Source organism: Myotis daubentonii, chromosome 8, assembly GCF_963259705.1.
Source record: "Myotis daubentonii chromosome 8, mMyoDau2.1, whole genome shotgun sequence".
NCBI lineage: Eukaryota > Metazoa > Chordata > Mammalia > Chiroptera > Vespertilionidae > Myotis > Myotis daubentonii.
The window spans coordinates 16,271,508-16,296,539 of record NC_081847.1 but is presented as its reverse complement, the minus strand read 5'-3'; the positions used below and the strand labels follow the sequence as shown (position 1 = coordinate 16,296,539).

General features: G+C 41.1%; 1 protein-coding gene across 2 annotated transcripts in view; it reads left to right on the top strand.

The window, feature by feature from the left end:
- XRN2 (5'-3' exoribonuclease 2) overlaps positions 1-25,032 on the top strand; it is a 93,459-nt gene that overhangs the window by 17,913 nt on the left and 50,514 nt on the right. The window contains exons 2-14 of one of the 2 annotated variants that reach the window (XM_059705403.1): positions 6,617-6,744; positions 6,827-6,938; positions 9,197-9,308; positions 11,805-11,863; positions 11,940-12,029; positions 13,374-13,446; positions 13,586-13,636; positions 14,113-14,270; positions 20,378-20,452; positions 20,539-20,672; positions 20,770-20,827; positions 20,911-21,018; positions 24,788-24,832. In XM_059705403.1, the coding sequence (XP_059561386.1) occupies positions 6,617-6,744; positions 6,827-6,938; positions 9,197-9,308; positions 11,805-11,863; positions 11,940-12,029; positions 13,374-13,446; positions 13,586-13,636; positions 14,113-14,270; positions 20,378-20,452; positions 20,539-20,672; positions 20,770-20,827; positions 20,911-21,018; positions 24,788-24,832 (1,203 nt within the window). The remainder of the gene's footprint in view (positions 1-6,616; positions 6,745-6,826; positions 6,939-9,196; positions 9,309-11,804; positions 11,864-11,939; positions 12,030-13,373; positions 13,447-13,585; positions 13,637-14,112; positions 14,271-20,377; positions 20,453-20,538; positions 20,673-20,769; positions 20,828-20,910; positions 21,019-24,787; positions 24,833-25,032) is intronic. The other variant, XM_059705404.1, reaches the window with a different exon arrangement.

Below are 25,032 nucleotides of genomic sequence, written 5' to 3'. Positions count from 1 at the left end.
GAGGTGGAGGTGGAGAGTGCTCAGATGCAACAGGGACCAGAGTGTTCTGAGCCCATAAAGATGTCAAAAAATAGAAAGGTAAATACCGGTAAGCGATTGTCTTACTCTGCAAAATTCAAACTGAATGTAATCAGCTATGCAAAAGAGCATGGAACTAGAGCTGCAGAGAGACAATTTGAACCTCCTCCCACTGAGTGTATGATCAGACAGTGGAGAAAACAGGAAGAACAACTCCTTAAGATGCCAAAAAAGAAGAAGCCATAAGAGGAAAACCAGCAAAATGTTTGAAATATTGATTTCTTTTTTTAAAAAAATATATTTTATTGATCTTTTTCAGATTATTATAGTTGTTCCTCTTTTTTCCCCCCGTAGCTCCCCTCCACTGGTTCCCACCACACCCTCTGCCCTTACCCGCCCCCCCCCCTCCTCATCCATAGGTGTACGGTTTTTGTCCAGTCTCTTCCCGTATCCCCCGCACCCCTTTCCCCTCTGAGAATAGTCAGTCTACTCCCTTTCTGTGCCCCTGATTCTGTTCTATTCACCAGTTTATTCTGTTCCATCAGATTATTTATTCACTTGATTTTTAGATTCACTTGTTGATACATGTGTATTTGTATCTTTACCTTTTTCTTCTTCTTCCTCTTCTTAAAGGACACCTTTCAGCATTTCATATAATACTGGTTTGGTGGTGATGAACTCTTTTAGCTTTTTCTTATCTGTGAAGCTCTTTATCTGACCTTCAATTCTGAATGATAGCTTTGCTGGATAAAGTAATCTTGGTTGTAGGTTCCTGCTATTCATCACTTTGAATATTTCTTGCCTTCTGGCCTGCATAGTTTCTTTTGAGAAGTCAGCTGACAATTGTATGGGTACTCCCTTGTAGGTAACTGACTGTTTTTCTCTTGCTGCTTTTAAGATTCTCTCTTTGTCTTTTGCTCTTGGCATTATAATTATGATGTGTCTTGGTGTGGTCCTCTTGGGATTCCTTTTGTTTGGGGTTCTCTGCGCTTCCTGGACTTGTAAGTCTATTTCTTTAACCAGGTAGGGGAAGTTTTCTGTCATGATTTCTTCAAATAGGTTTTCAGTATCTTGCTCTCTCTCTTCTTCTGGCACCCCTATAATTTGGATGTTGGTACGCTTGAAGCTGTCCCAGAGGCTCCTTACACTATCTTCGTATTTTCGGATTCTCTTTTCATTTTGCTTTTCCGGTTGGGTGTTTTTTACTTCTTCGTATTTCAAATCTTTGACTTGATTCTTGCGATCCTGTAGTCTGCTGTTGGATCTCTATATAATATTCTTTATTTCAGTCAGTGTATGCTTAATTTCTAGTTGGTCCTTTTTCATAACCTCGAGGGTGTCACTAGATTTCTTGAGGGTCTCACTAAATTTATCGGCGGTTTCTAGAAAATTCTTGAAAAACCTTAAAAGTGTGATTTTGAACTCGATATCCAGTAGTTTGCTTTCCTCCGTTTCTGTCATTTGTGACCTGTTCCTTTGTCTCTACATTTTTTATGCTTCCCTGTGTTGATAGAGTAGCTTTCTGTGCTAGGTGTCCTATAGGGCCCAGTGGCTCAGCCTCCCCAATTACTTGAGGCGGACAATCTCAGTGCACCCCCTTGTGGGCTTTGTACACAGTCTTGTTGTAGTTAAGCCTTGATTGTTGTAGGTATCACTGGGAGGAATTGACCTCCAGGCCAATTGGCTGTGAGAATCAGCTGTGTCTGCAGTGGGAGAACTTCTGTGCTGGAGACACCCCTCTGGGGAAGACTTGCTTCAGTTGGGCTTGATGCTAACTGAGTCTGCCCCCTGAGTGTGTCCCTTATGGATCTGAGGAGTTGTAATCTGGATGGTCCCACTCTGACCACTGGGTACACTGGCTCTTGGATCTTTAAGGAGGTGCTAATTTAGCCTCTGTCTGAGGCTACCCAGTAGGAGCTATGGAGAGATCTGCAGATTCCTCTTCTTTGTTTGGGGTTTGGAGGTGCCCAGATGAGGCCCAGCTGTGAAGCAGTGCAAGCTGCTGTTGGGCCTTGGGCCTTCTTTTGGATGTTCTGGGTCTCTCTGACCCAGCTGCAGTTTCTTAGGTAATTTTCAGATTGCAAAGGGCCAGGCCTTTCATATGCAAAAGCCTCTGCGCAGAGCATGGGTGGTTCGGAGTCTCAGGGGATCAACAGGGCGGAGCAAGCAGCTATGGCTCCTCAGTCCTACCCTAAGAGGCCCCACATCTCAGTGTCCCGGTAATCGCTGCAAGCACCTCTGAGAGGAAGCCGCCCTCAAGTTCCAACCAATGCCAGACAGCCCAGTTTCTCCCAGTATGAGTCTGGTTCCCCAGAGACTCACCCGGAACTGGAGTTCAGAGCAGTCTGGAGCTTGAGACTCCCTCCCGATTGAAAAAGACAACCATATCCTCAGTTGACAGCCCTTTCCACGTGCGCCTCCGTACCTCTGTACTTTACTTCCGCACCTCCTCTGAGTCTCAGTGTGCTTTTCTCTTTCCTTCTAGTTGTAGAATTCCCACTCAGCCAGCCTTCCTGTGGTTCTGGATGATGTCCGTTTTGTCTTTTAGTTGTATTTTTGAAGTTGTTGTGAGAGGCAGCAATTTCCGGTGTTTACCTATGCCGCCATCTTGGTTTCTCCTAAGTTTTATTTTTTAATTATAATTCATATTCAGTTTTATTTTGTATTAGTTTCCCCTGTATCACATAGTGGTTAGACAACCATATACTTGCATTCACTGCTTCAGATCAAGCCCCCTTTTTTGTGATTCATAGCATGTATGTGTAGAATACTGTCTGGTAGCATCTTCCCTGGACTGCCCTTAAATCCTTTTTTCATATCCTTAATTCCAATTATAAATACAAATTGAAGTCCAGTTTTGTTTGTATCCTTCTCAAAGATAACCATTGTTCTGACATTGGTGTTCATTCCTTGCTTTTCTCTGTGCTTACATCGCTTATGTAGTCATCCCTGAACAATAGCTGATACTGTTTTGTCTATTTTATACTTTCTATACTTGGTATACTATCTGTTTTTTTCTGGAACTTGTTTTTTTGGCTCAGCAGTATAGTTGTGATTATCAACTAAAGTTTATTAATACATGGGCTTTTTTTGCTAATTAAATTGACTTTATTTTTTCAGCAGCTTTATTGAGATACTAGGGGCCCGGTGCACGAAATTCGTGCACTGGGTGTGTGTGTGGGGGAGTGTCCCTCACCCCAGCCTGCCCCCTCTCACATACTGGGAGCCCTCAGGCGTTGACCCCCATCACCCTCCAATCGCAGGATCGGCCCCTTGCCCAGGCCCGACGCCTCTGACAAAGGTGTCAGGCCTGGGCAGGGGACCCTCATTTCCCCCCATCACTGGTTCTGCCCCCAGCCCAGGCCTGATGCCTCTGGCTCAGGCATCAGGCCTGGGCAGGGGACCCCCAGACCCCTCTGATTGCTGGCTCTGCCCCTTGCCCAGGCCTGATGCCTCGGCCAGAGGCGTAGACCCCCATCACCCTCCGATCGCCTGATTGGCTTGGACAGGGGACCCCCATCTCCCCCTGATCACTGGCTCTGACCCCCGCCCAGGCCTGAGGCCTCTGGCCCAGGAATCATGCCTGGGCAGGGGACCCCCATCTCCCTCTGATCGCTTGCTCCACCCCCCGCCCAAGCCTGACGCCTCTGACCCAGGCTTCAGGCCTGGGCAAGGGGACCATCATATCCCCCCAATCCCCGGCTCAGCCCCCCGCCCAGGCCTGATGCCTCGGCCAGAGGAGTTGACCCTCATCACCCTCCGATCACCAATCACCGGATCGGCCCCTTGACCAGGCCTGAGGCCTCCGGCAGAGGTGTCAGGCCTGGGCAGGGGACCCCCAGCTCCCCGCGGTTGCAGGCTCCGCCCCTGCCCAGGCCTAACCCCTCTGGCCTAGGCGTCCGGCCCGGGCAGCGGGGACCCGCAGCTGCAGCGGCCCCGCGATCGTGGGCTTCGCTTTAGGCCCAGGCAAGGGACCCCTAGCTCCTGGGACTGCCAGCTTCAACCATGCCCAGCTCCCATCGCTGGCTCCACCCCTACTTCCTGCTATCACTGGCCAGGGCAGCAAAGGCGCCTCATTCTCTGATCATGGCTGGGGGGCATGGCAAAGGCGGCCCCAGGGCCGCCTTTGTCCTGCCCCCCAGCTCTTAGCTCCCCCCTGGGTTTCCGATCACTGTCAGTGGCAGGGGGCTTCTTCCTGCTTTCCCTTTCGCCTCCCTGCATTGTGCCTACATATGCAAATTAGCCACCATCTTGTTGGCAGTTAACTGTCAATCTTAGTTGGCAGTTAATTTGCATATACCCCTGATTAGCCAATGAAAAGGGTAGTGTTGTACGCCTATTACCATTTTTCTCTTTTATTAGTGTAGATAATGTATATATCATAAAGTTCACCTATTTAAAGTATCAAACTCAGTGGGGGTTTTTTTAGTATATAGAGAGTTGAACACAATTGCCATTATTTAATTTTAGAACATTTTTTTCACTTCCAAAAGAAATATACCCATTTGCAGTCACTTCTTATCACCCTCACCCTTCACTTGCCCTCAGATTGAAGTCAGTCTATTTCTGTTTCTGGATTTGTTTTCTGGACTACATAAATGGGATCTTTTATGGGAGTTTTTGCCTAGCGTTTACTTAGCAGGGTGTTTCTGAGGTCTATCCGGGATGTAGTATGTATATGTTGAGCTTTAAAATTGTTCACATTTTTTCTTTTTGCTATTACAAATGATGCTTTATATGTAAGGGAAAACTTATTGTTTTAAATGATTTCTATTAGTAACAGTAAAAGTCTGAACAGTAAAAGTCTGATCTCATATTCTTACCATTTGCTGAATCTCTGGAAGGTAAGGGCAAAGGAAATGTTCATTACAAAAATATATCAGTGCCTCTAGTAGTAAATAAGGCACAGTCCTTACCTTTTGAAGAACTCACGGTGTGATTGGATTAGAATGTCAGATTAACTATAAAACCATGGGAGTGCTATAAGGGAATTAACAATAATGAGGAACTGCAGAAGGAGGAGCAGTTAGTTTTGGGGAAGAAGTATACAAAGTGTTACAAGGTGAGTGACATTTGATCTCAGTCTAGACCAGCGGTTCTCAACCTGTGGGTCGCGACCCCTTTGGCAGTCCAACGACCCTTTCACAGGGGTTGCCTAAGACCATCCTGCATATCAGATGTTTACATTACGATTCATAACAGTAGCAACATTACAGTTATGAAGTAGCAATGAAAATAATTTTATGGTTGGGTCACAACATGAGGAACTGTATTTAAAGGGCCAGAAGGTTGAGAACCACTGGTCTAGACCCTGGAAAATTAATAAGATTTTAGGAAGTGGGTGTTGGCAGAGAAGAAGAAGGAGAAGCAGTGTGCAAAGGCATTGAGAGATGAAAGAGCATTTTCCAAGAACTTAGAAGAGAGAGAAGGTGGGCCAAATTGATGTTGTGGTAAGATAGGATAGTAATAAGGGTCCAGGCTCATTGGTGTGCTCCTGCTACGGGAATCATTGGAATAATTAGGCAAGATTAAGACAGCTACATTTGGATTTTAGAAAGAAAACTGACGGTAGAGAAGAGTGGGCTGGCGATAGGAAAGTCTAGTGGTGGAGCAGTGCATACAAAAACTGTTCTGATCTTTTTTTTTTTTTTTTTGAGATTTTAAAGCCAATTATTACTACCCAAGGCATTTTCCTTGGCAAATTCTGTAACAGAGATAACTCATTGGATTTCAGTGGCTTTAATGTTAAAGTATTATTTTATTTTTCTTTGTTTTTTAACATGTTTTTATTGATTTTAGAGAGGAGGGGGGAGGGATAGAGAGTTAGGAACATCAGTGATGAGAATCATTGATCAGCTGCCTCCTGCACGCCCCCTACTGGGGATCGAGCCTGCAACCCAGGCATGTGCCTTTGGTCAGAATCGAACCTGGGACCCTTCATTCCGCAGGTCGACACTCTGTCCACTGAGCCAAACCAGCTAGGGCTGTTCTGATCTTTTAGGTGATGTTGGTAATGGTAGTAGGAATGACAGGAGATAGAGAGGCATTTTTCAAATTAAATTGACAGGATTTAGAGATGATGGTGAGGGAAAAGACTTCCAAGATGATTCCCCTGGTTTCTCACTTGGACAACTGAATGAGTTGAGAATTTGACAGATATCCCCCACATAATTAAGATTAATTGGTTGTGTTGGAAGCTATCATTTCCTATAGATGAAATATCTGCTTCAGTTTGTTCTAGGGCAGTGATGGCGAACCTATGACACGTGTGTCAGAGGTGACACGAGAACTCATTTTTTTGGTTGATTTTTCTTTGTTAAATGGCATTTAAATATATAAAATAAATAATCAAAAATATAAATCTCTTTGTTTTACTATGGTTGCAAATATCAAAAAATTTCTATATGTGACACAGCACCAGAGTTAAGTTAGGGTTTTTCAAAATGCTGACACGCCGAGCTCAAAAGGTTCACCATCACTGTTCTAGGGAGTAAAAGAACTTATTTTATAATATAATTCAGAAGTGAAACAGGTTCATACTGAGCCTAGGATGTATTGATTTAGACTTAAACAAACTACTATTATCACTTCCTCATAGCCCAAAGAATGCAATGGTGTAAAGGTTCCTGTTGATGCCAGTAAACCTAATCCAAATGATGTGGAGTTTGATAATCTGTATTTGGACATGAATGGAATCATCCATCCCTGTACTCATCCTGAAGACAAGTATGTAACTCATTTTTGTCACTGATATCACAAGTTACAGAGGAGTACTGTATTATATTACATTGTTTGCTTGTTATTATAGACCAGCACCAAAAAACGAAGATGAAATGATGGTTGCAATTTTTGAGTACATTGACAGACTTTTCAATATTGTAAGACCACGACGACTTCTCTACATGGCAATAGATGGAGTGGTGAGTACTAAAAAAATTAACTTAGATTCCTTCATTTTTGCTTTTGTTGTGTTCCCAATGTCTACAATGAAAGTCAGCTAAATAATGAAAAATGTTGACTCTGGTCAATTTGAAAAAGTCTCATCCTTCAGTCATTCATTCACACATTTTTTGTGCCTGTTTTGTGCCAGGTACTGTGAGTTGCTGGGGATATTGATGACTGCCTTTGCTTTTGAAGGGCTTTCCACTAACGGGACAGACACATAAGTAAATGAGTGAGGTTAGTTACTAATTAATGAGCTTTATAGGCACTAAGTAACATATGCAGGGTATTGAGGGAAGAGAGAGTCAGTGCTACTCAGGAAGTTAGGAGATAGAGAGGAGGTGACTTCTGTCCCATTTCTTGAGGGGCAAAGTATAATTGGATATTGGTGGGCAGTAGAGGTGAATGGATTGGACAGATATGGGGAAGGAGGACCTTTCAGATTTCTCAGATGTGCTAGGTAAACACACTTCCGTGCTATTGACCATACTGACACTGATGGGTGACTGCAGGTGTTTTAGATTGGAAAGGGAAGTAGAGCAAATGACTTGAGTTCACCTTGCCTGCCACATTCAGAAGTTTGGATTTTATCCTATAGGCAGCAAGTAGCTATTGAAATGACTTAAGAGAGGAATAACTTAATAACAATACCAAGTAGCTTAGGTTATAAATGACTAGCAAACTATATAGCAGGGTTCAAGGAAAATTAAGGTAAATCATTACCCTAAATTTGTTTAGCCAGGAGCAAATAGATTTTTTTCTTTTATATTTAGTAATCCTAGTGGCTATAATGCAATGATTTTGAAAATCCAGAAAGTTCTGTGAAGTTCTATTTACTCATTGAAAAATCTTAGCTGCCTGATATCTTGTTAAGTTACAGTTAAAGTGGAGTAAAGAATAAAAGGAACAAGAATATGTCTTATTTGGAGCATATTTCAATTCATATTCAGCTAAATTTCTTGAAGAAAATTTTTAACTTTAGTGTGCCCTTACTGCTACATCAAGTATAAAACATGTGGCTATTTGTATGTGTATGTGCATGCATATATCTGCAGGATTTTTTTGGTAAATGTAGATCATAGAACTTGGTACTTGAAAGAAATTAGGTGATCTCATTTTACAGAAACGGGAATTATTTAAAGAGAATATAAAAAAGCTTATTTTAGATAGGGACAGGATACTTCAGAGTCCCAACCCCAGAACTCAGTTCAGTAATTTAAAACCTTACATTCCAGCTCACTTCATTCAAGCTTATTTGGTGATTTAAATTGCATTTGATTAAAACCTTGTTCCCTTTTTAACTGTTGTACCTTATTGCAGATAGTCGTTGTGAACCTCATTCTGGGAAATATAAAGTAGAAGTGCCATGGCGTCTTACAGACCCAATAAGTAGTTTTCTTTCTTTTTTCTTTTTCTTTTTTTTCCTATTGCTCTTATGGGGCATTGTGAATCCCATTTGGAGACCATCCTTTTTAGGTTTGGACATAGGGAAGGTCTCCCTGATTCTGCTTCTGTAGAAACTACTTTGTTTGCTGGCTGGGTCTTTGAGTAAAATGAGCTTTCCTTGTGGAGAAACCATAACCCAGTGAAACCGATGTTAGGTTGTGGGTCCTGCTGAGGGTTAAGTGCTATGGCTTCATAGGATGTTTATCCATTTGAGCTCAGCTTTTCGGTTTTTGGTCCAACTTTTAAGTTCTCAGGTCTATTGTCTGTTATGGAAGGCCTAGAGGCCTGGTGCATGAAAATTCATGCACTGGGGGGGGGGGCGGGGAGTCCCTCAGCCCAGCCTGCCTCCTCTCACAGTCCAGGAGTCCTCAGGGGTGAGAGGTGACCTGGCGATCAGGGCAAGGCGACACCCCCATCACACCTCTGCTGCTGCCACTGCCAGCAGCACAAGCCTCGGTCGGCCCTGGTTACCTGAGCCTCCGGCCGGCCCTGGGAGTCTGGGGGGCGGCGGGGACTGGGGGACTTCATCTTGTGGCTGTGGGTGCCACCATCTTTGAGGGCATGGCAGTCAATTAGCATATTCCCTCCTTATTGGCTGTGGGTGCTGCCACCTTTGCAACAGCGTGAGAGTCAATTAGCATCTTCCCTCTTTATTAGATAGGATTGTTAGACATATTATCTTTTCCATCTTAGTGTACTACTTTTACAAGAACAACTGATTCAAAATAATGTAGATTTAGTTGTGAATATTTTGAATGGTATTATTTGAATATGAAATACATTTTTTCAGGCACCACGTGCTAAAATGAATCAACAGCGTTCTAGGAGGTTCAGAGCATCCAAAGAAGGAATGGAAGCAGCAGTAGAGAAGCAGCGAGTCAGGGAAGAAATACTGGCAAAAGGTAAAGAATATGCTCCTTGAAGTTGGATCTTTATAAGATGTATGGAGAAGGGGATGGGGTGACAGCGTTTTCTTATGAGTAGGCAGAGCTTTAATTTAATTAGGATCCCAGGATATGCAAGGAAGATTTATGTTTACTCTTGAAGAAAAGTAGTACATGGAACCCTTTACTGCCATTAATAAGCTTGTTCATTTCCACACTATAGTTAAAGGGAAACTTGGAAATAAAAGGAGGGAATTCTGATTTCATTGCCTTTCAGGGCACATGCAGCTCTTCAGCTAACTTTTTATAAAAAAATACATGTTGTTATTGATTTCAGAGTGAGAGAGAGGGGGGTGGGGGGAGGGAAACCGAGAAACCCTGATGAGAGAAATATCAATCAGCTGCGTCCTGCACTCTTCCTACTGGGAATTGAGCCCACAAACTGGGCATGTGCCCTGACTAGTGCCGGGAGCCGGTCCATCCTTGCTGTTTCAAGGGACCTGGCATATATGGAATACTGTTCTTAATATGTTTGCTCACCTTCTTGGCACTGTGTTTTAACCAAGGTCACCTCTCCTAGAAAGGTTGAATCCCCAGGTAGGGATTTTCCCCTGAAGTTAGGGAGGGAATAAAACCCCTCAACTAAGTGCCAGGCGGGTAATTAATCCCTTTAACTATGAACAATCATGCTTAAACTACATAATCTTTTCTCCCTGGAATGGAGATAAGAAACGCCCTAACCTTTGTAATAGAGATTGATAGGATTGAATCAACTGGTATAAATACAGATGTAACAAGACAGAGAGAGACAGAACTCAGAACACAGAACTCATGAGACAGAATTCAGAAGACAGCAAGAGACAGAACTGAGAACACAGGGCTTGGAAGACAGGACCAAGAGAGACAGAGCCTAGGCACAGAACCTACACAGAACGTTCTCTAGAGAGAGAAGAACTTCACTGGAGAGAGCATGCCGGAGGATCCTGGACAGGGACTGGCCTCGGAGCTTGGAGGCAAAGCCTGGCGAGAGAGCATGGCAGGGGATCCTGGACTGAACCTGACTGTGGAGATTGGCAGGAGAGCCTAACTAGAACCTGGTGACTGAACCTGACTGGAGATCCTGAGCAGAACCTCTCTGGAGATCCGGGCTAGAGATCCTGGCTAGGCTGCTGATCAACTGAATGCTGCCTCCATGTCATTCCTTCTTCGCCGACTCCGTCCACACCTTTGGGGACCCCTGGACCCGCTGGGGTTGGACCCCGGCAGACTAGGAATCGGACTGGCGACCTCCGGTGCATGGAACGACATTCAACCAACTGAGCCACATTGGCCAGGCTTCAGCTAACTTTTATACATCTATAAAATAGAAATAAATTAAGAGTGTTTCTTTTTCCTCTGGGGATTGTTAGAAAGCTACATTTCTGGAAATATTTTCCTCATTAGTCTTGGTGGCCTGCTTACTGCTTCCCTTAAGAACTCAGAGGGTCTATATGAGGAAGCCTGGGAGAAACACTTTCAGTATAGATTGATTACCAGATGCTGAGGCAATGAGGTACCCAGGATTTTCCCATTTGAGGGGTGAGTAGAATGGAGGACAGTCATCTTTGTAGTCCCCCAAAGACTTGACATTCCTGATGGGAATATAGGTAGGAGTTGACTAAGTCTCAGAGAGGAAGAAGATCAGGAGTGCTGATGTGATGTCCACTGGGACTGGTTCTCTCCCAAGACACCTGTGTATGAGATGGGAAGTGTTGTAGCAGGATCATTTGTTTGTTATTTTGTTACATAAGGCAGTATGCTAAACCAGGAAAGCCATAATTTATTGGCTGGAGAGAGTGTACTTGGCAGTTAAAAAAATAAATATCGTAGTGTAGTCAGCTCAGGCCTGTAGCTATGATAAATTTTTACGTTATTTTGATTTGCAGGAAATATACAGGTATATATTTATTTGGCTGCAGCTTTTAATTAATACTCTAAAACTTGTTTGTATTTGTAACAGATTGTCTTTGATTTTAGACATGTCTCCTTTCTTGAAGATATTATGAAGAAGCTAATCAGTGATATAGAGGAAAAATGGGATTTTTTTTAATGTCTAGTTGACAATTTTATTTCTTATATAAAGCTGTGATAGAATCAGCATTTTAATTTGTTTTACTAAGGCACCTTTATTTAAAGAATATATCAGAATTAAAACTCCAAACCCCATGTGTCAGAGTATGTGAGAGAGAGAGCTGTTACAGAGGTCATTAGAAAGAACATCAGCATTTTAATATTTTTATATAACAACATAGTATCTTTTGTTTACTATATATTGTTTGACAGTCATTTTAAGCTTAATTTAAATTTCGGGGAGGAATCTTATTTTCCTCCCCAAAGGGAAAACATTGTTCCTCAGGTGACAATACTTCTCTTTCTTTTGTTCTTGAACTTTTTGCTATTGTTGTTCTGGCTTAATATTGAGTAATTTACCTCACTTTTTATGGGGAGAACAAAATATTGCCTCTTTTTCTTTAGGTGGCTTTCTTCCTCCAGAGGAAATAAAAGAAAGATTTGATAGCAACTGTATTACACCAGTAAGTAATCGCATACTTTGCTAGCTATTGCTGACTCTTAAGTGATCAGTTAATTTATTTTCTTCTATCATTTTAGGGAACTGAATTCATGGACAATCTTGCTAAATGTCTTCGCTATTACATAGCTGATCGTTTAAATAATGACCCTGGGTGGAAAAATTTGACAGTAAGTTTCATATTTTGGTTCTTTAGAAAGATTAGGGTGATCATTTGAGGCTGTACTTTGGTATGATTGATGTTATTTGTCCTCCCACCCCCAACAAATGCTAGTTGACTGTCCGAGGAAAGGTGTTTTCAGGGTTATTGGAAATGGGATGCCTTTCATGGCCCAGTTTTAAAAAGTTGAATTTTCTCTCAATGTCAGTTTTGTCCTCTTCCTATCACTATGAAGCCATAAAATGGGATTTATGATTTTAAAAATGTGTGTGTGTGTGTGTGTGTGTGTGTGTGTATACATGAAAGTAATTTTTAAATGAAAATTTCTTGAATTAAAATCAAATTATGGCCTCGCCATTGTGGCTCAGTTAGTTGAGACCTATCCCATGCACCGAAAAGTTGCCAATTTGATTCCTGCTCAGGGCACATGCCCAGGTTGCAGGTTTGATCCCCAATCTAGGTGCATGTGGGAAGCAACCAATCCATGTTTCTCTCACATCAATGTTTCTCTTTCTCTCTCTTGCTCTTTCCCTCTTCCTCCCTCTTTCCCTTCCTATTTTTAAAAATCAATTAAAAATAAAGAATACAATTACATCAAGGATTAAAGTTGTGGGCTCTGCCTTTAAATAATGTCTGTGGTCGCACTAGCCAGTTTGGCTCAGTATATAGAGTGTTGGCCTGCAGACCAAAGGGTCCCGGGTTCGATTCCAGTCAGTGGCATGTACCTTGGTTGCAGGCTTCCCCTGCCCGGGTCCTGGTTGAGGTGGGTGCAAGAGGCAACCAAATGATGCGTTTCTCTCACATCGATGTTTCTTTCTCTTTCCTTCTCTCTTCCACTCTCTTTAAAAGATCAATGGAAAAATATCCTCAAGTGAGGATTAACCAAGAAATAAAAAAATAAGAAGTAATAATAATAATGATGTCTCTGTTCTTTTACGTATTTAAGTAAAATATAAATGAGTTTTTATGAAATTTCAGATTTACAAGTCCCCTACCCCCTATTAATTAGATATGGCAAATTGTATTAATAGATATCTTTTATTGATTACTCCCTGGACTTACATGGTTCAGAGCTATGTCTTTGGATAGTGGTGAGAGTAGTAAAAACTTAAGAACTGATCAGATTTACTAATGACTGAGTTTGACCCAAAATTTTCATTTTTGCTATTTCATGTAATAAGTTGATCAATGAAATAGTTTGGATGGTTTACACACACACACATTTTATTAAGAAAAATTTCCAATTAATATGCTATCTTATGAGTTATTTCCATTTATTTTTAAGATACTCAGTTCGATTAATTTTTGTTCTAGAAAATTAGGGATGACCTGAAAGTGTTAACTTTTTTTATAGGTTATTTTATCAGATGCTAGTGCTCCTGGTGAAGGAGAACATAAAATCATGGATTACATTAGAAGACAAAGAGGTAAAACTGATTTATAAATATTTTGTTACATGTTTTATTAGAAAGAAAGATAAGCCATTATATGAAAAGCATTTTGTAAAATACGACATTTCTCTGGTACAAAATGTATTTATATAAATATATGTTTTCCCCTCTTTAGCCCAGCCTAACCATGACCCAAACACTCATCATTGCCTATGTGGAGCAGATGGTAAGTTTCCTTTTTGGGATTTGATTCTCTTGGATTAAACCAAAGCAACTTGATGGGTTGGTGTATAATAGTTGATTACTCATTGGTGCCTAGAAATTCTAAAATGCCTTGCTTATTTTATGTTTGAGAGGGAGTGGAATTAGTTTTGAGTTGTTTAATCTGTAATTAATTTACCTATGTTTATATTTTACATCAAAACCTTTAATATTGCTGCACATAACTTTAAAATGAAAAATTTCCAAGTGTTGACTGTGAGTGGCATTCTGAATTCTAGGCCCACGTATATCTGGAGGACATCTTGTTGGCTGAGGACTGCCAGGAAGTGTTAGGCTTTTTGGCTTTGCCATTTATTTGTGTGCCCCTTTGGGCTTTGCTTTGTGCTGGTGTCTTACTTTTTTGATGATGTCCTGTGCCTTTCATTATGGTAAGGATCTTCTCAAAGTGCTCACTGTTCAGTTTGTTGTTGTTATTGATAGCTGATCTCATCATGCTCGGCCTTGCTACACACGAACCCAACTTTACCATTATTAGAGAAGAATTCAAACCAAACAAACCCAAACCCTGTGGTCTTTGTAATCAGTTTGGACACGAGGTCAAGGACTGTGAAGGTTTGCCAAGAGAAAAGAAGGGAAAGGTAAGAATTTGAAGTGATAGTTGCCTCATTTTTAAATTTTATTCAATAAAATATACATATTTTTATTGTAATAAAATATAAAATGTTAACCAATTTAAGTGTACAATTCAATGAGAATAAATATACTTAGGTTGCCTCATTTTTAAGATGGATAGAGATTATGATTGATTAGTTTTTTACCTCCTACCTGTTACCCCTCACAGAGATGTATCTTTTAAAGATCTTTATTTAAGTAGTTCTTGAGACATAGAAGCGTGGAACAGACTGATGATACTCAGGGAAGGCAGGTGTGCTGGTTTGGGGGGAGATAGATTAACCAAAGAATTATATGCATATAAGCATATGGGTGTAGACAATAGTGTGGGGAAGGCCTGGGCAGAGGGGTGGGGGGCAGTGTGGGTCATTGGGGGAGAAAAAGGCGGCATCTGTAATACTTTCAGCAATAAAAATGAATTTAAAAAATATTTTTACATCTTTTTTTATACTTTTTAATTACAGTTGACATTCAATATTTATCTTAGTTTCAGGTGTACAGCATAGTGGTTAGGCAGTTATATAACTCATGAATTGATCCTCCAGATAATTCTACTACCCACTTGGCACCATACATAGTTATTACGGTATAATTGACTGTATACCCTATTCTGTACTTTCCATCCCCTATTTTCTAACTACCAGTTTGTATTTCTTAATCTCTAGATCTTTTCACTCAGCCCCCTAACCCCCTTTCATCTGGTAACCCTCAGTTTGTCCTCTGTATCTATGTTTGTTTATTTTGTTCTTTAGATCCCACATATAAGTGAAATCATATGGTATTTGTCTTTCTCTGTCTAATTCATTTCACTAGCATAATACCCTCTAGGTCAGCGGTTCTCAACCTGTGGGTCGCGACCCCTTTGGCGGTCGAACGACCCTTTCACAGGGGTCACCTAAGACCATCCTGCATATCAGATATTTACATTACGATTCATAACAGTAGCAACATTACAGTTATGAAGTAGCAATGAAAATAATTTTATGGTTGGGTCACAACATGAGGAACTGTATTTAAAGGGCCAGAAGGTTGAGAACCACTGCTCTAGGTCCATCCATGTTGTTGAAAATGGTAAGATTTTATTCTTTTTTTATGGCCAAGTATTGCATATGTGTAGCACTTTATTGAATTATCTATTAATGGCACTTGGTTGCTTCCACATTTTGGCTATCCTATATAGTAAAAGCCTAATATGCTAAGTGTCTGGTTGGCCGTTTAGCTGTTAAACCAATCAAAGCGTAGTATGCTAAGGCCGCTCAACTGCTTGCTATGACGTGCACTGACCACCAGGGAACAGATCTCCGACTGGTAGGTTAGCTTGCTGCTGGGGTCCAGCCGATGGGGACTGAGTGAGATGGGCTGGACACACCCTAAAGCCCTTCCGCAGTTCCTCCCTGGCCCCAATCATGCACCTGTGGGGTCCCTTGGCCTGGCCTGCGCCCTGTTGCAATCCAGGACCCCTTGGGGGATGTCAGAGAGCTAGTTTCAGCCTGATCCCGCAGGCCAGGCTAAGGGACCCCAGTGGTGCATGAATTCGTTCACTGGGCCTCTAGTTATAAATAATACTGCAGTGAACACTGGTGCATGTATTTTTTGAATTAGTGTTTTGGATTTCTTCAGCTAAATACCCAGAAGTGGAATTGCTGGGCCATAAGGTAGTTCTACTTTAAAAAATATATATATAGCCCTGATTGGTTTGGTTCAGTGGATAGAACTTTGGGCTGTGAACTGAAAGGTCCCAGGTTTGATTCTGGTTGAGGGCATGTACCTTGGTTGCAGGCTCAATCCCCAGTAGGGGGCGTGCAGGAGGCGGCTGATCCATGTTTCTTATCGATGTTTATAACTCTGTATCCCTCTCCCTCTCTGTAGAAAAAAAGAAGTCAATAAAAATATATTTAAAAATATATATATATGTGTGTGTGTGTTTTATTGATTTTAGAGAGAGAGGAAGAGAGAAGGATAGGGAAATAGAAACATCGATCAGCTACTTCCTGCATTACGCCCCCCCCCCCCCCTCCCCTGGGGATTGAGCCTGCAACCCGGGCATGTGCCCTGACCAGGAATCAAACTAGGGACCTCTGGGTTCATGGGTCAGTGCTCAATCACTGAGCCACATTGGCCAGGCAGTAGTGCTATTTTCATTTTTTTGAGGAGCCACCTTACTGTGAGTACTTTCCATGGTGGGTGCACCAATCTGCAATTCGGCAAACTTTGCATGAAAGTTTCCCTTTCTCCACGTCCTGGCCAATATTTGTTTTTTGTTCTTAGTTGATTTATTGATGATAGCTATCCTGATAGGTGTGAGATGATAATCTCATTGTGGTTTTAATTTGTATTACTCTGGTGACATTTAACATCATTTCATATGTCTGTTGGTTATCTCTATGTCCTCTTTTGAGAAGTGTCTATTCATGTCCTTTGCCCATTTATTTTATTTTATTTTATTTTATTTTTTAAATACTTTTTCATTTTTTAATTACAGGTGACATACACTATTGTATTAGTTTCAGAGGTACACCCAATGATTTAGACATCATATAACTTACTAAGTGTTAATCCTGATAAATCTCATACCCATCTGAGACCATGCATAGTTATTAGAACATTATTGACTATATTCCCTATGCCGTATTTTACAGCCTCATGACTATTCTGTAACAACCAATTTGAACTTCTTAATCCCTCCACCTTTTTTACCCATCCTTCTCCTCCCCCCACCCCCGCCCTCAGTCTGGCAATGTCAAAACATTGTCTGAATCTGTGAGTCTGTTTCTGTTCTGCTTGTTTATTTGTTTTTTTAGGTTCAATTGTTGATCGCTATGTACTTACTGCCATTTTATTGTTCATATTATTTATCTTTTTTTTCTTCATAAAGAAGATCCTTTAACATCTCATGTAATACTGGTTTGGTGGTTATTCCTTTAGCTTTTTCTGGACTCTATTCTGTTCCATTGATCTACGTGTCTTTTTATGCCAGCACAGTGTTGTTTTGATTGCTGTAGCCTTCTAGTGTAATTTGATATCAGGTAGCATGTTATCTCCAACATTGTTCTTCTTTCCCACGATTGTTGTGGCTATTTGTGTGTTTCTAGGGTTTTTTTTTTTTTTCTTTTTTGTGGTTCCATGTTAAATTTTAGGATTATTCTAGTTCTGTGAAAAATGCTGTTGGTATTTCTATACGGATTGTGTTAAATCTGTAGATGCTTTTTGTAGTATGGACATTTTAACAATGTTAATTCTACCTATTCATGAATACAGCATATGTTTCCATTTATTTTTATTTTCTTCAATCCCTTTCATTAGTGTCTTGTAATTTTCTTAGTACAGGTCTTTTACCTCCTTGGTTAAATATATTCTTTGGTATTTAATTTTCTTTTGATGCAATTGTGGATGGGATTGTTTTCTCAAATTCTGTTTCTGATAGTTCATTGTTGGCATACTAGAGGCCCAGTGCACAGATTCATGCACCGGTGGGGTCCCTCAGTCTGGCCTGCGGGGATCAGCCGAAACCGGCAGTCCTACACCCCCTCATCCTGGCCCCGCTGTACCTGCTGCCGCCACTGCTTGATAGGCTCACTGCCGCTCTGCTGTGGTCTCCGCGTGCCTGTCCTAGGACGATACTGGTGCGCCCATGATGGAGAAGCGGCCTGCGGGCTTGCGCCCAATCAATCCCGATGCTGGTCCTGATGCCAGAGGAGGGAGGGGCGCGCAGGAGGAGTGTCCATGGGAGAGGCTCGTGCCACCACAGCTGCGCTTGCCTGCCATGAGCCCAGCGTCTGGCACCCGTTGGTCAGCTGAGTGGAATTCCCGCTTTGGGAGCTCACTGACCACCAGGGGGCAGACGCTCAACACAGGAGCTGCCCCCTAGTGGTCAGTGCACTCCCACAGCCAACCTCCCGCGGCCGGCCAACCTCCTGTGGTTTCTCCCCCCACACCCCGCCAGCTGGCAGGCCAACCTCCTGTGGTCCCTCCCCCAGGCTGGCCAACCTCCTGCAGTCCCTCCCCTGGCTGGCTGATCCCCGCAATCAGCCCCAATTGCTGGCCAGGCCAAAGGACCCCACCCATGCATGAATTCATGCACCGGGCCTCTAATATAGATATATAGATAGAAATGCAATTATTTCTGAATATTAATTTTGTATCCTATTTTATTGAATTTATTTAAGAGGAATTTTTTGGTGGAATTTTTAGTGTTCTCTCTATGTCATGTCATAAGTAATGACAGTTTTCTTGTTTCAGTTTGGATGACTTTTTTGTTGTTTTGGTTGCTGTGGCCAGCACTTCCAATACCTATCTATAATAATAAAAGTGTAATATGCAAATTGGCCAAATGGCTGAACAACAGAACGACTGTCTGGACGTCCTTCCAGACAACCTTCCAGAGGAAGCCAGGGCTGTGAGGGCTGAGGCAGCCTTGCACAAATTTCGTGCATATGGCCTCTCATGTTGAATAAAAGTGGTGGAAGTGGACAACTTGATCGTATGGGAAATGGCTTTAGTTTTTTCCTGTTGAGTGTGATGTTGGCTTTGGGTATATCATATGTGGCCTTTATTATGTTGAAATATGTTCCCACTATTCTCACTTTGCTGAGAATTTTTATCATAAATGAATGCTGGGTTTTGTCAAATGCTTTTTCTCCACCTAATTATATGATCAGATTTTAAGTTTTTAAGTAAATAAACATTTAAGAGCATGTACATACTCTTATATTATTTCCACTTTTTCTAACATATCTACATGAGACTTAGATCTTATAGGTAATGCATATTACACATGGTTTATTTGTAAGAGTTATTTTTTCAGTGGTTATGCTTCTTAAAAGGAACTACAAGTCAAATATATTAAACTTTTTGTTTTAGATATTAAAGTTACTCCTAGTTTCTACATGTTTTGGGTTACTTGATTATATCCAGTCCCTTCTAAAGGGGTTTTTGTTTTAATATATGGAACCTTTTAAAAAGACATGCTGAGCCCTACCCAGTTTGGCTCAGTGGATAGAGCATCGGCCTGCAGACTGAAGGGTTCCAGGTTTGATTCCGGTCAAGGGCACATGCCTGGGTTGCAGGCTCAGTCCCCAGTGTGGGGCGTGCAGGCGGCAGCCAATCAATGAGTCTCTCTCATCATTGATGTCTCTCTCTCTCTCCCCCTCTTCCTTCCTCTCTGAAATCAATAAAAATATACTAAAAAAAAAAAAAAAAAGACATGCTGAGTGAAGAAAGGTAGGTAAGAAATATACTATATGTTTACAGAGAAAGATCTAGAGGACTTTACATCAAAATGCTAATATTGGTTGTGTGTGGGTAAGGAGTTGGCAAACTACAGCCCTAAATGGATTGCAGATTTGGCCTATGAGCTAAGAGTGATTTTTATACATTTAACGGGTTGTAAACAACAAAAAAATATAACATAAAACAATATGGGAAAGAGACCATATATGACCCCTATAAGCTAAAGTATTTACTGTCCCCCTTCAAAAAAATCATTTGCTACTCCTTGTGTAAGTGTGACTGGGATCATGGGTAATTTTTATTTTCAAAACTAGAGGCCCGGTGCACAAGATTCATGCACAGGGGTGGCGGGGAGGGTCCCTCAGCCCGGCCAGTGCCCTCTCGTAGTCTGGGAACCCCAGGGGATGTCTGCCTGCTGGCTTAGCTAGCAGGCAGACATCTCTCTTGCAATCCGGGGCTCTCACAGTCCGGGACCTCTTCTTATCGCCTGCCTGCAGCGGAGGCGGGAGAGGCTCCCGCCACTGCCATTGGGCTCGCCAGCCATGAGCCCGGCTTCTGGCTGAGCGGTGCTTCCCTTGTGGGAGTGCACTGACCACTGGGGGCAGCTCCTGCATTGAGCGTCTGCCCCCTGGTGGTCAGTGCACATCATAGTGACCGGTCATTTCACCATTCGGTCGATTTGCATTTTACGCTTTTATTATTTAGGATGTTATGGTGAATTCTTTTTTTATTTTAAAAAATAGAGTATTAAAATGCATCTGCTTTTACAAAAGCCATATTTATTTGATTGAAAATTTACAGAGTTTAGAGTGGACATGTTTAATCCTTGATCCCTTTCTTGTAGCACGATGAACTTGCAGATAGTCTTCCTTGCGCAGAGGGAGAGTTTATCTTCCTTCGTCTTAATGTTCTTCGTGAGGTATGTAGTCATAATCATTGGAATTGGTACTCTAAGAGAAGTGTGCCTTTAATAGCTTTAATGCCAATGTTCCTTTTTGGTTGTAGTATTTGGAAAGAGAGCTCACCATGGCCAGCCTTCCATTCACATTTGATGTTGAGAGGAGCATTGATGACTGGGTCTTCATGTGCTTCTTTGTGGGAAATGACTTTCTTCCTCATCTGCCATCGTTAGAAATTAGGTATGTGTGTTTTTGTGGGTTTTAAGACTTGCTTTAGCCTCCTTGCCTTTACAGTGCATACTAGTCCTAATGTATAATATTTGTTTCCTGGTGGCAGGGAAGGTGCAATTGATCGTTTGGTCAACATATACAAAAATGTGGTACACAAAACTGGGGTAAGTTTACTCTTGAATAATTTTAAAACAGAAGTATTTGCTTTTATAAGAAGGTCATTTTACATGTATTTTATTACTTACAGGGTTACCTAACAGAAAGTGGTTATGTCAATCTGCAAAGAGTACAGATGATCATGTTAGCAGTTGGTGAAGTTGAGGATAGCATTTTTAAAAAGAGAAAGGATGATGAGGTAAAGTGTTTCTATTGCAGTAGCTAAATTGCTCCTGTCTCTAATAGGCTGTGATGATCCTGTGATTGTACTTTAACCTCTTTGAGTGCGTTGTTATATTATTATAGTGTATAGAATATCACTGTAATCATGAGTGGTAGTGCTTTCATTATTTTATAAAGGTTTTGATGCTTGCTTTGTGGAATTATATATATTGTACACTGTGAGTTGCATTGTAATTTTTTTTCTCTTCATATTCTTAAGCTATAAATCTAAACACCTGTCTAATCAGTAGGATATTAAATGAGGGTTCTAAGGCTACAAGAATGCTGGGATTGAGCTGCCATGTTTATAGGAAATATTTATGCTCTGGAAGACAGGTTAAGAGCTAGGAACTTTGTACTCTGGTAGTAGAATGTAGGGGGTGTGATTTGGATTGCATCAGCCAAGGCAGAGGGTTGCAGCTTTGAGTAAGAAATTTAAACTTAAAAGAGAGAGAAATAAGGTGGGGAGGGTGGGTAGGTGGGTGGGGAGAGATCAACCAAAGAACTTGTATGCATAACCCATTGACACAGACCATAGGGTGATGAAGGCCTGGGGCCAAGTGTGTGGAGGCAGGCTAGAAGAGGTCAGTGGGGGAAATGAGGGCACATATGTAATATTTTCAACAATAAAGATTTTTTTAAAAGTGGGAAACAAAGCTCTTAGTAATTGATTACATCTGATAGTGTGGAGGGCTTAGGTGAGAAGTTTGGGGTTTTGACCTGGACAGTTGAGTTTGCTGGTGCCATTTACTGACATAGTAAGTACTGAGGGTAGAGCAGGTTAGGGTGGTGACAAGGTAGAAGTCAAATTTCATTTTGGAAATACTGAGTTTGAGTGATACCTCAAGCATTCAGGACACCTGAAAGGAGAAAAGCCCAGAAAGCAATTTGATTGATATGTGTAAAGCTCAGAGTAGAAGTTTTTTTTAAAGGAGATTTGAGAACCATTAGCGACTAGGAGGTACTTCAAGTCATGAGTGTGAACTTGAAATCCCTGGGAGCTTGTATGGAGTGAAAGTGCCTCCAACAGAAACCTCGAGACATGTGGGCATATAAGGAGAAAGAGGAGCCAGTTCTAGAGAGATAGGAGGAAATACCTGAAGAGAGGAGACAGATATGCACAGGCCCCTAGTCTGCAGCCAGGGGTTCAGAGGCCCTGGGGAGTGAGTGTGGGAGAGGGGCAGCAGCTTGGAGGCTGAGTGGGTTGTGGGGGAGTGGCAAGGGAGGCAAGCAGTGGGTAAAATGAGCAGATAATAGTAGCAAATAAGAGTGAAGGAAATATTTTTGGAAACTGATTTTATAAAAAGTTATATGGCTATTTTAAGCAAATAGCAACATAATATTGCTATATTGCTTCATGATCTCCTAACATTACAACATGTCGTTGTATCTGACAAGATTTCATATTTTCTTCAATTTTGTATACTGTAGCTAGTGATCTCTTATTTTAGAATTTGGAGTACCATTTTAAGTAAAAGAGTGAGTGGATTGTAAGCAATCCAAAGCTTTTGGTATTTGGTAATCTTCTGTGATGGCAAGAAATTTTCATATGTAAAATTCAAATAACAGAACTAACTTTGTCTGGGATACCAAATGTCTACCAGGACAGCCATTGTTAAATAAGTCTTCAACAATTATAGTGGCTCCACTTGACCTACTGCCATTTATGTTTTAAGAAAAAACTATATGTGGTGTGTACTGCTTGGTGTAAAAGCTTCATGTTACAACAGTCTTTTTATGTGGCTTTAGCAGACTTTACACTGTTAAATATTGGTGATATTTAGCATTAGGGCAGGTTATATGGGATTTGATAGATACCAGAGTGCTTCAGATTTAGTTAATAATGGTTTTCAGCAGCCTGACAAAAAGGACATTTTAAAACCTTGGGTCTTTTTGGTGTCATTGACATCATATGATATCCATCAGTATGGTTGGGCATGGGGGGGGGGGAATTTATGAACTCTCAGAAATTCCATTTAAAAGTATATGGTGCTATGTATTTTTTTGGAAAGTGTGTCCACTTTTGACAGATTTCCAAAGGAGTTGATAGCACCCAGATGGACCTATTGTGCATAGGTGTGACTACCACTCTTAGAAATAGGTATTTAACTGACTAGCAGAACAGATAGTAGAAGAAGCATGCATCAATATTTCTTATTTAAATTGAGCAATTAGGTAAATGTGATGCTTTTTGTTTTATGAGCTTTGAGGTTTGCCCTTTAACCTTTTAACCTTACAAATATTGTCTGATTATTCAGCAAATATTTATTAAGTGTTACCATGTGCCTGATAGTATTCGAGTGTTAACTGATACAACAAACAAAACAAAAAAACACAAAAATTTCTAACCCTGCAGTGCTGACATTCTTCTGGGGGAGATGAATGATAAGCACAAAAGCTTAAGTAAATTGTGTAATGTGTTAGGGATAAGTGCCATGAAGAAAATTAAAGCAGGTGAGGAAATAGCTAGGAAGGTGGTGATAGGTAGTTTGCAATTCTAGAAAAGGTGGTTAGAGGGTGCCATGCCCACAGATGACTTTGAATAAAGACCTGAAGGATGGGAGGGAGTAAACTATGCAGACATTTGCAGGAAGAGCATTTCAGATGGAGGGAATAGCCAGTGGAAAGGCTCGGCAGAAGCATACCCAGATGTTCACAAAACTGCAAGGAGCCATTGTGGCAGGAGCAGAGAAGAGATCAGAAAGGTGATGGCAGGCCAGATCTGGCAGGACCCTACAGGTCATTATAAGGACTTTAGCTTTCACTCTGGAGGGGTTTGAGTATAAAAGTGACAAGATTATCAAAGGGCCACTAGCTGTAATATTGAGACTCATTGTATGGAGGCAAAGATAGAAGCAGGAAGTCAGGTCCAAGGGAGCTAGTATAGTTGTCGTGGAGGTTACAAGAGCTAGTTGGATTCTGCATATTTTGAAGATAGAACCAATGGGATTGGCTAATGGGTTAAATGCTAGGTGTGAGGAAAAAGCTATCAAGATTGAGTCCTATTTTTGTCTGAGCAATTGAAAAATGGTCTGAGCAACTGATGAGGAAGCAACATCAACCCCAAACCCTATGCAGTTGAAATCACGGCTGCATTTTGAAAACTTGATGATGCAGTCTGGACCCTTTCCTATGAGTTAAAATTGGCCCAGAAAAAGCAGTGTGAACATCTGAATGTCCTTCCTTTAATTAAATTGACTTTTGAGAGTCCGGGGGTGTGGGTGGTGTTTGCATAGAGCCCACTTCTCTCTTTACCCACTGTGTCATATATGTTACAGAGTTAGAAATTGTCAAGCCCATTTTAGGTAACAGAGGCTCGCTATTAAATTGTCTTCTCAATATTTTTAAACTGACATCTTGATTATTAACTGACTTCAACTACAGCTTAAGAATTCTTTGTTTTTCTATTTGTATCTTCTCCACATTGGTAGCCTGTTCGCTCCAGGGTAGAGTCAGTAGTTTTTGTCATGAGTCTTTCATTCTTTCCTGGAATGATATAAAAACCATCTGAAAAAAATTAAGAGGAAAATTAAATTGTACCTAAATATAGAATGCTCTCTACCCATCTAAAGTTCTGATAAGCAGCACTTTAAACATATAGTCTATTACCTAGTTGAATTATGTACCTAGGTTTCTGGGGTCTTCCTTTAAAAACTTTAATTGTCTCTCAAATCATTCCTGGTAATGTTTAACTCTTACATTTTTGTGTAATTATTTGACAGAATATGTGGATTTTATACTTTTAGGACAGTTTTAGAAGACGTCAGAAAGAAAAAAGAAAGAGAATGAAGGTGAGTTTTAATTAATATAATAAGATTGGCAATAGCATGACTTACAGTTTGGAAGGAAAATGTTTGTTACAATAGCTTTTTATTTCTTATCCAGTAAGGGTTGGGTAGGGGCATAGTGCTCCCCCAGCTGCCTTCTTACATGGAGAAAGAATGCTGGGGTTGAAAGTAAAGAAGTCCTTTTTCAAGCATCTGAAGGGATA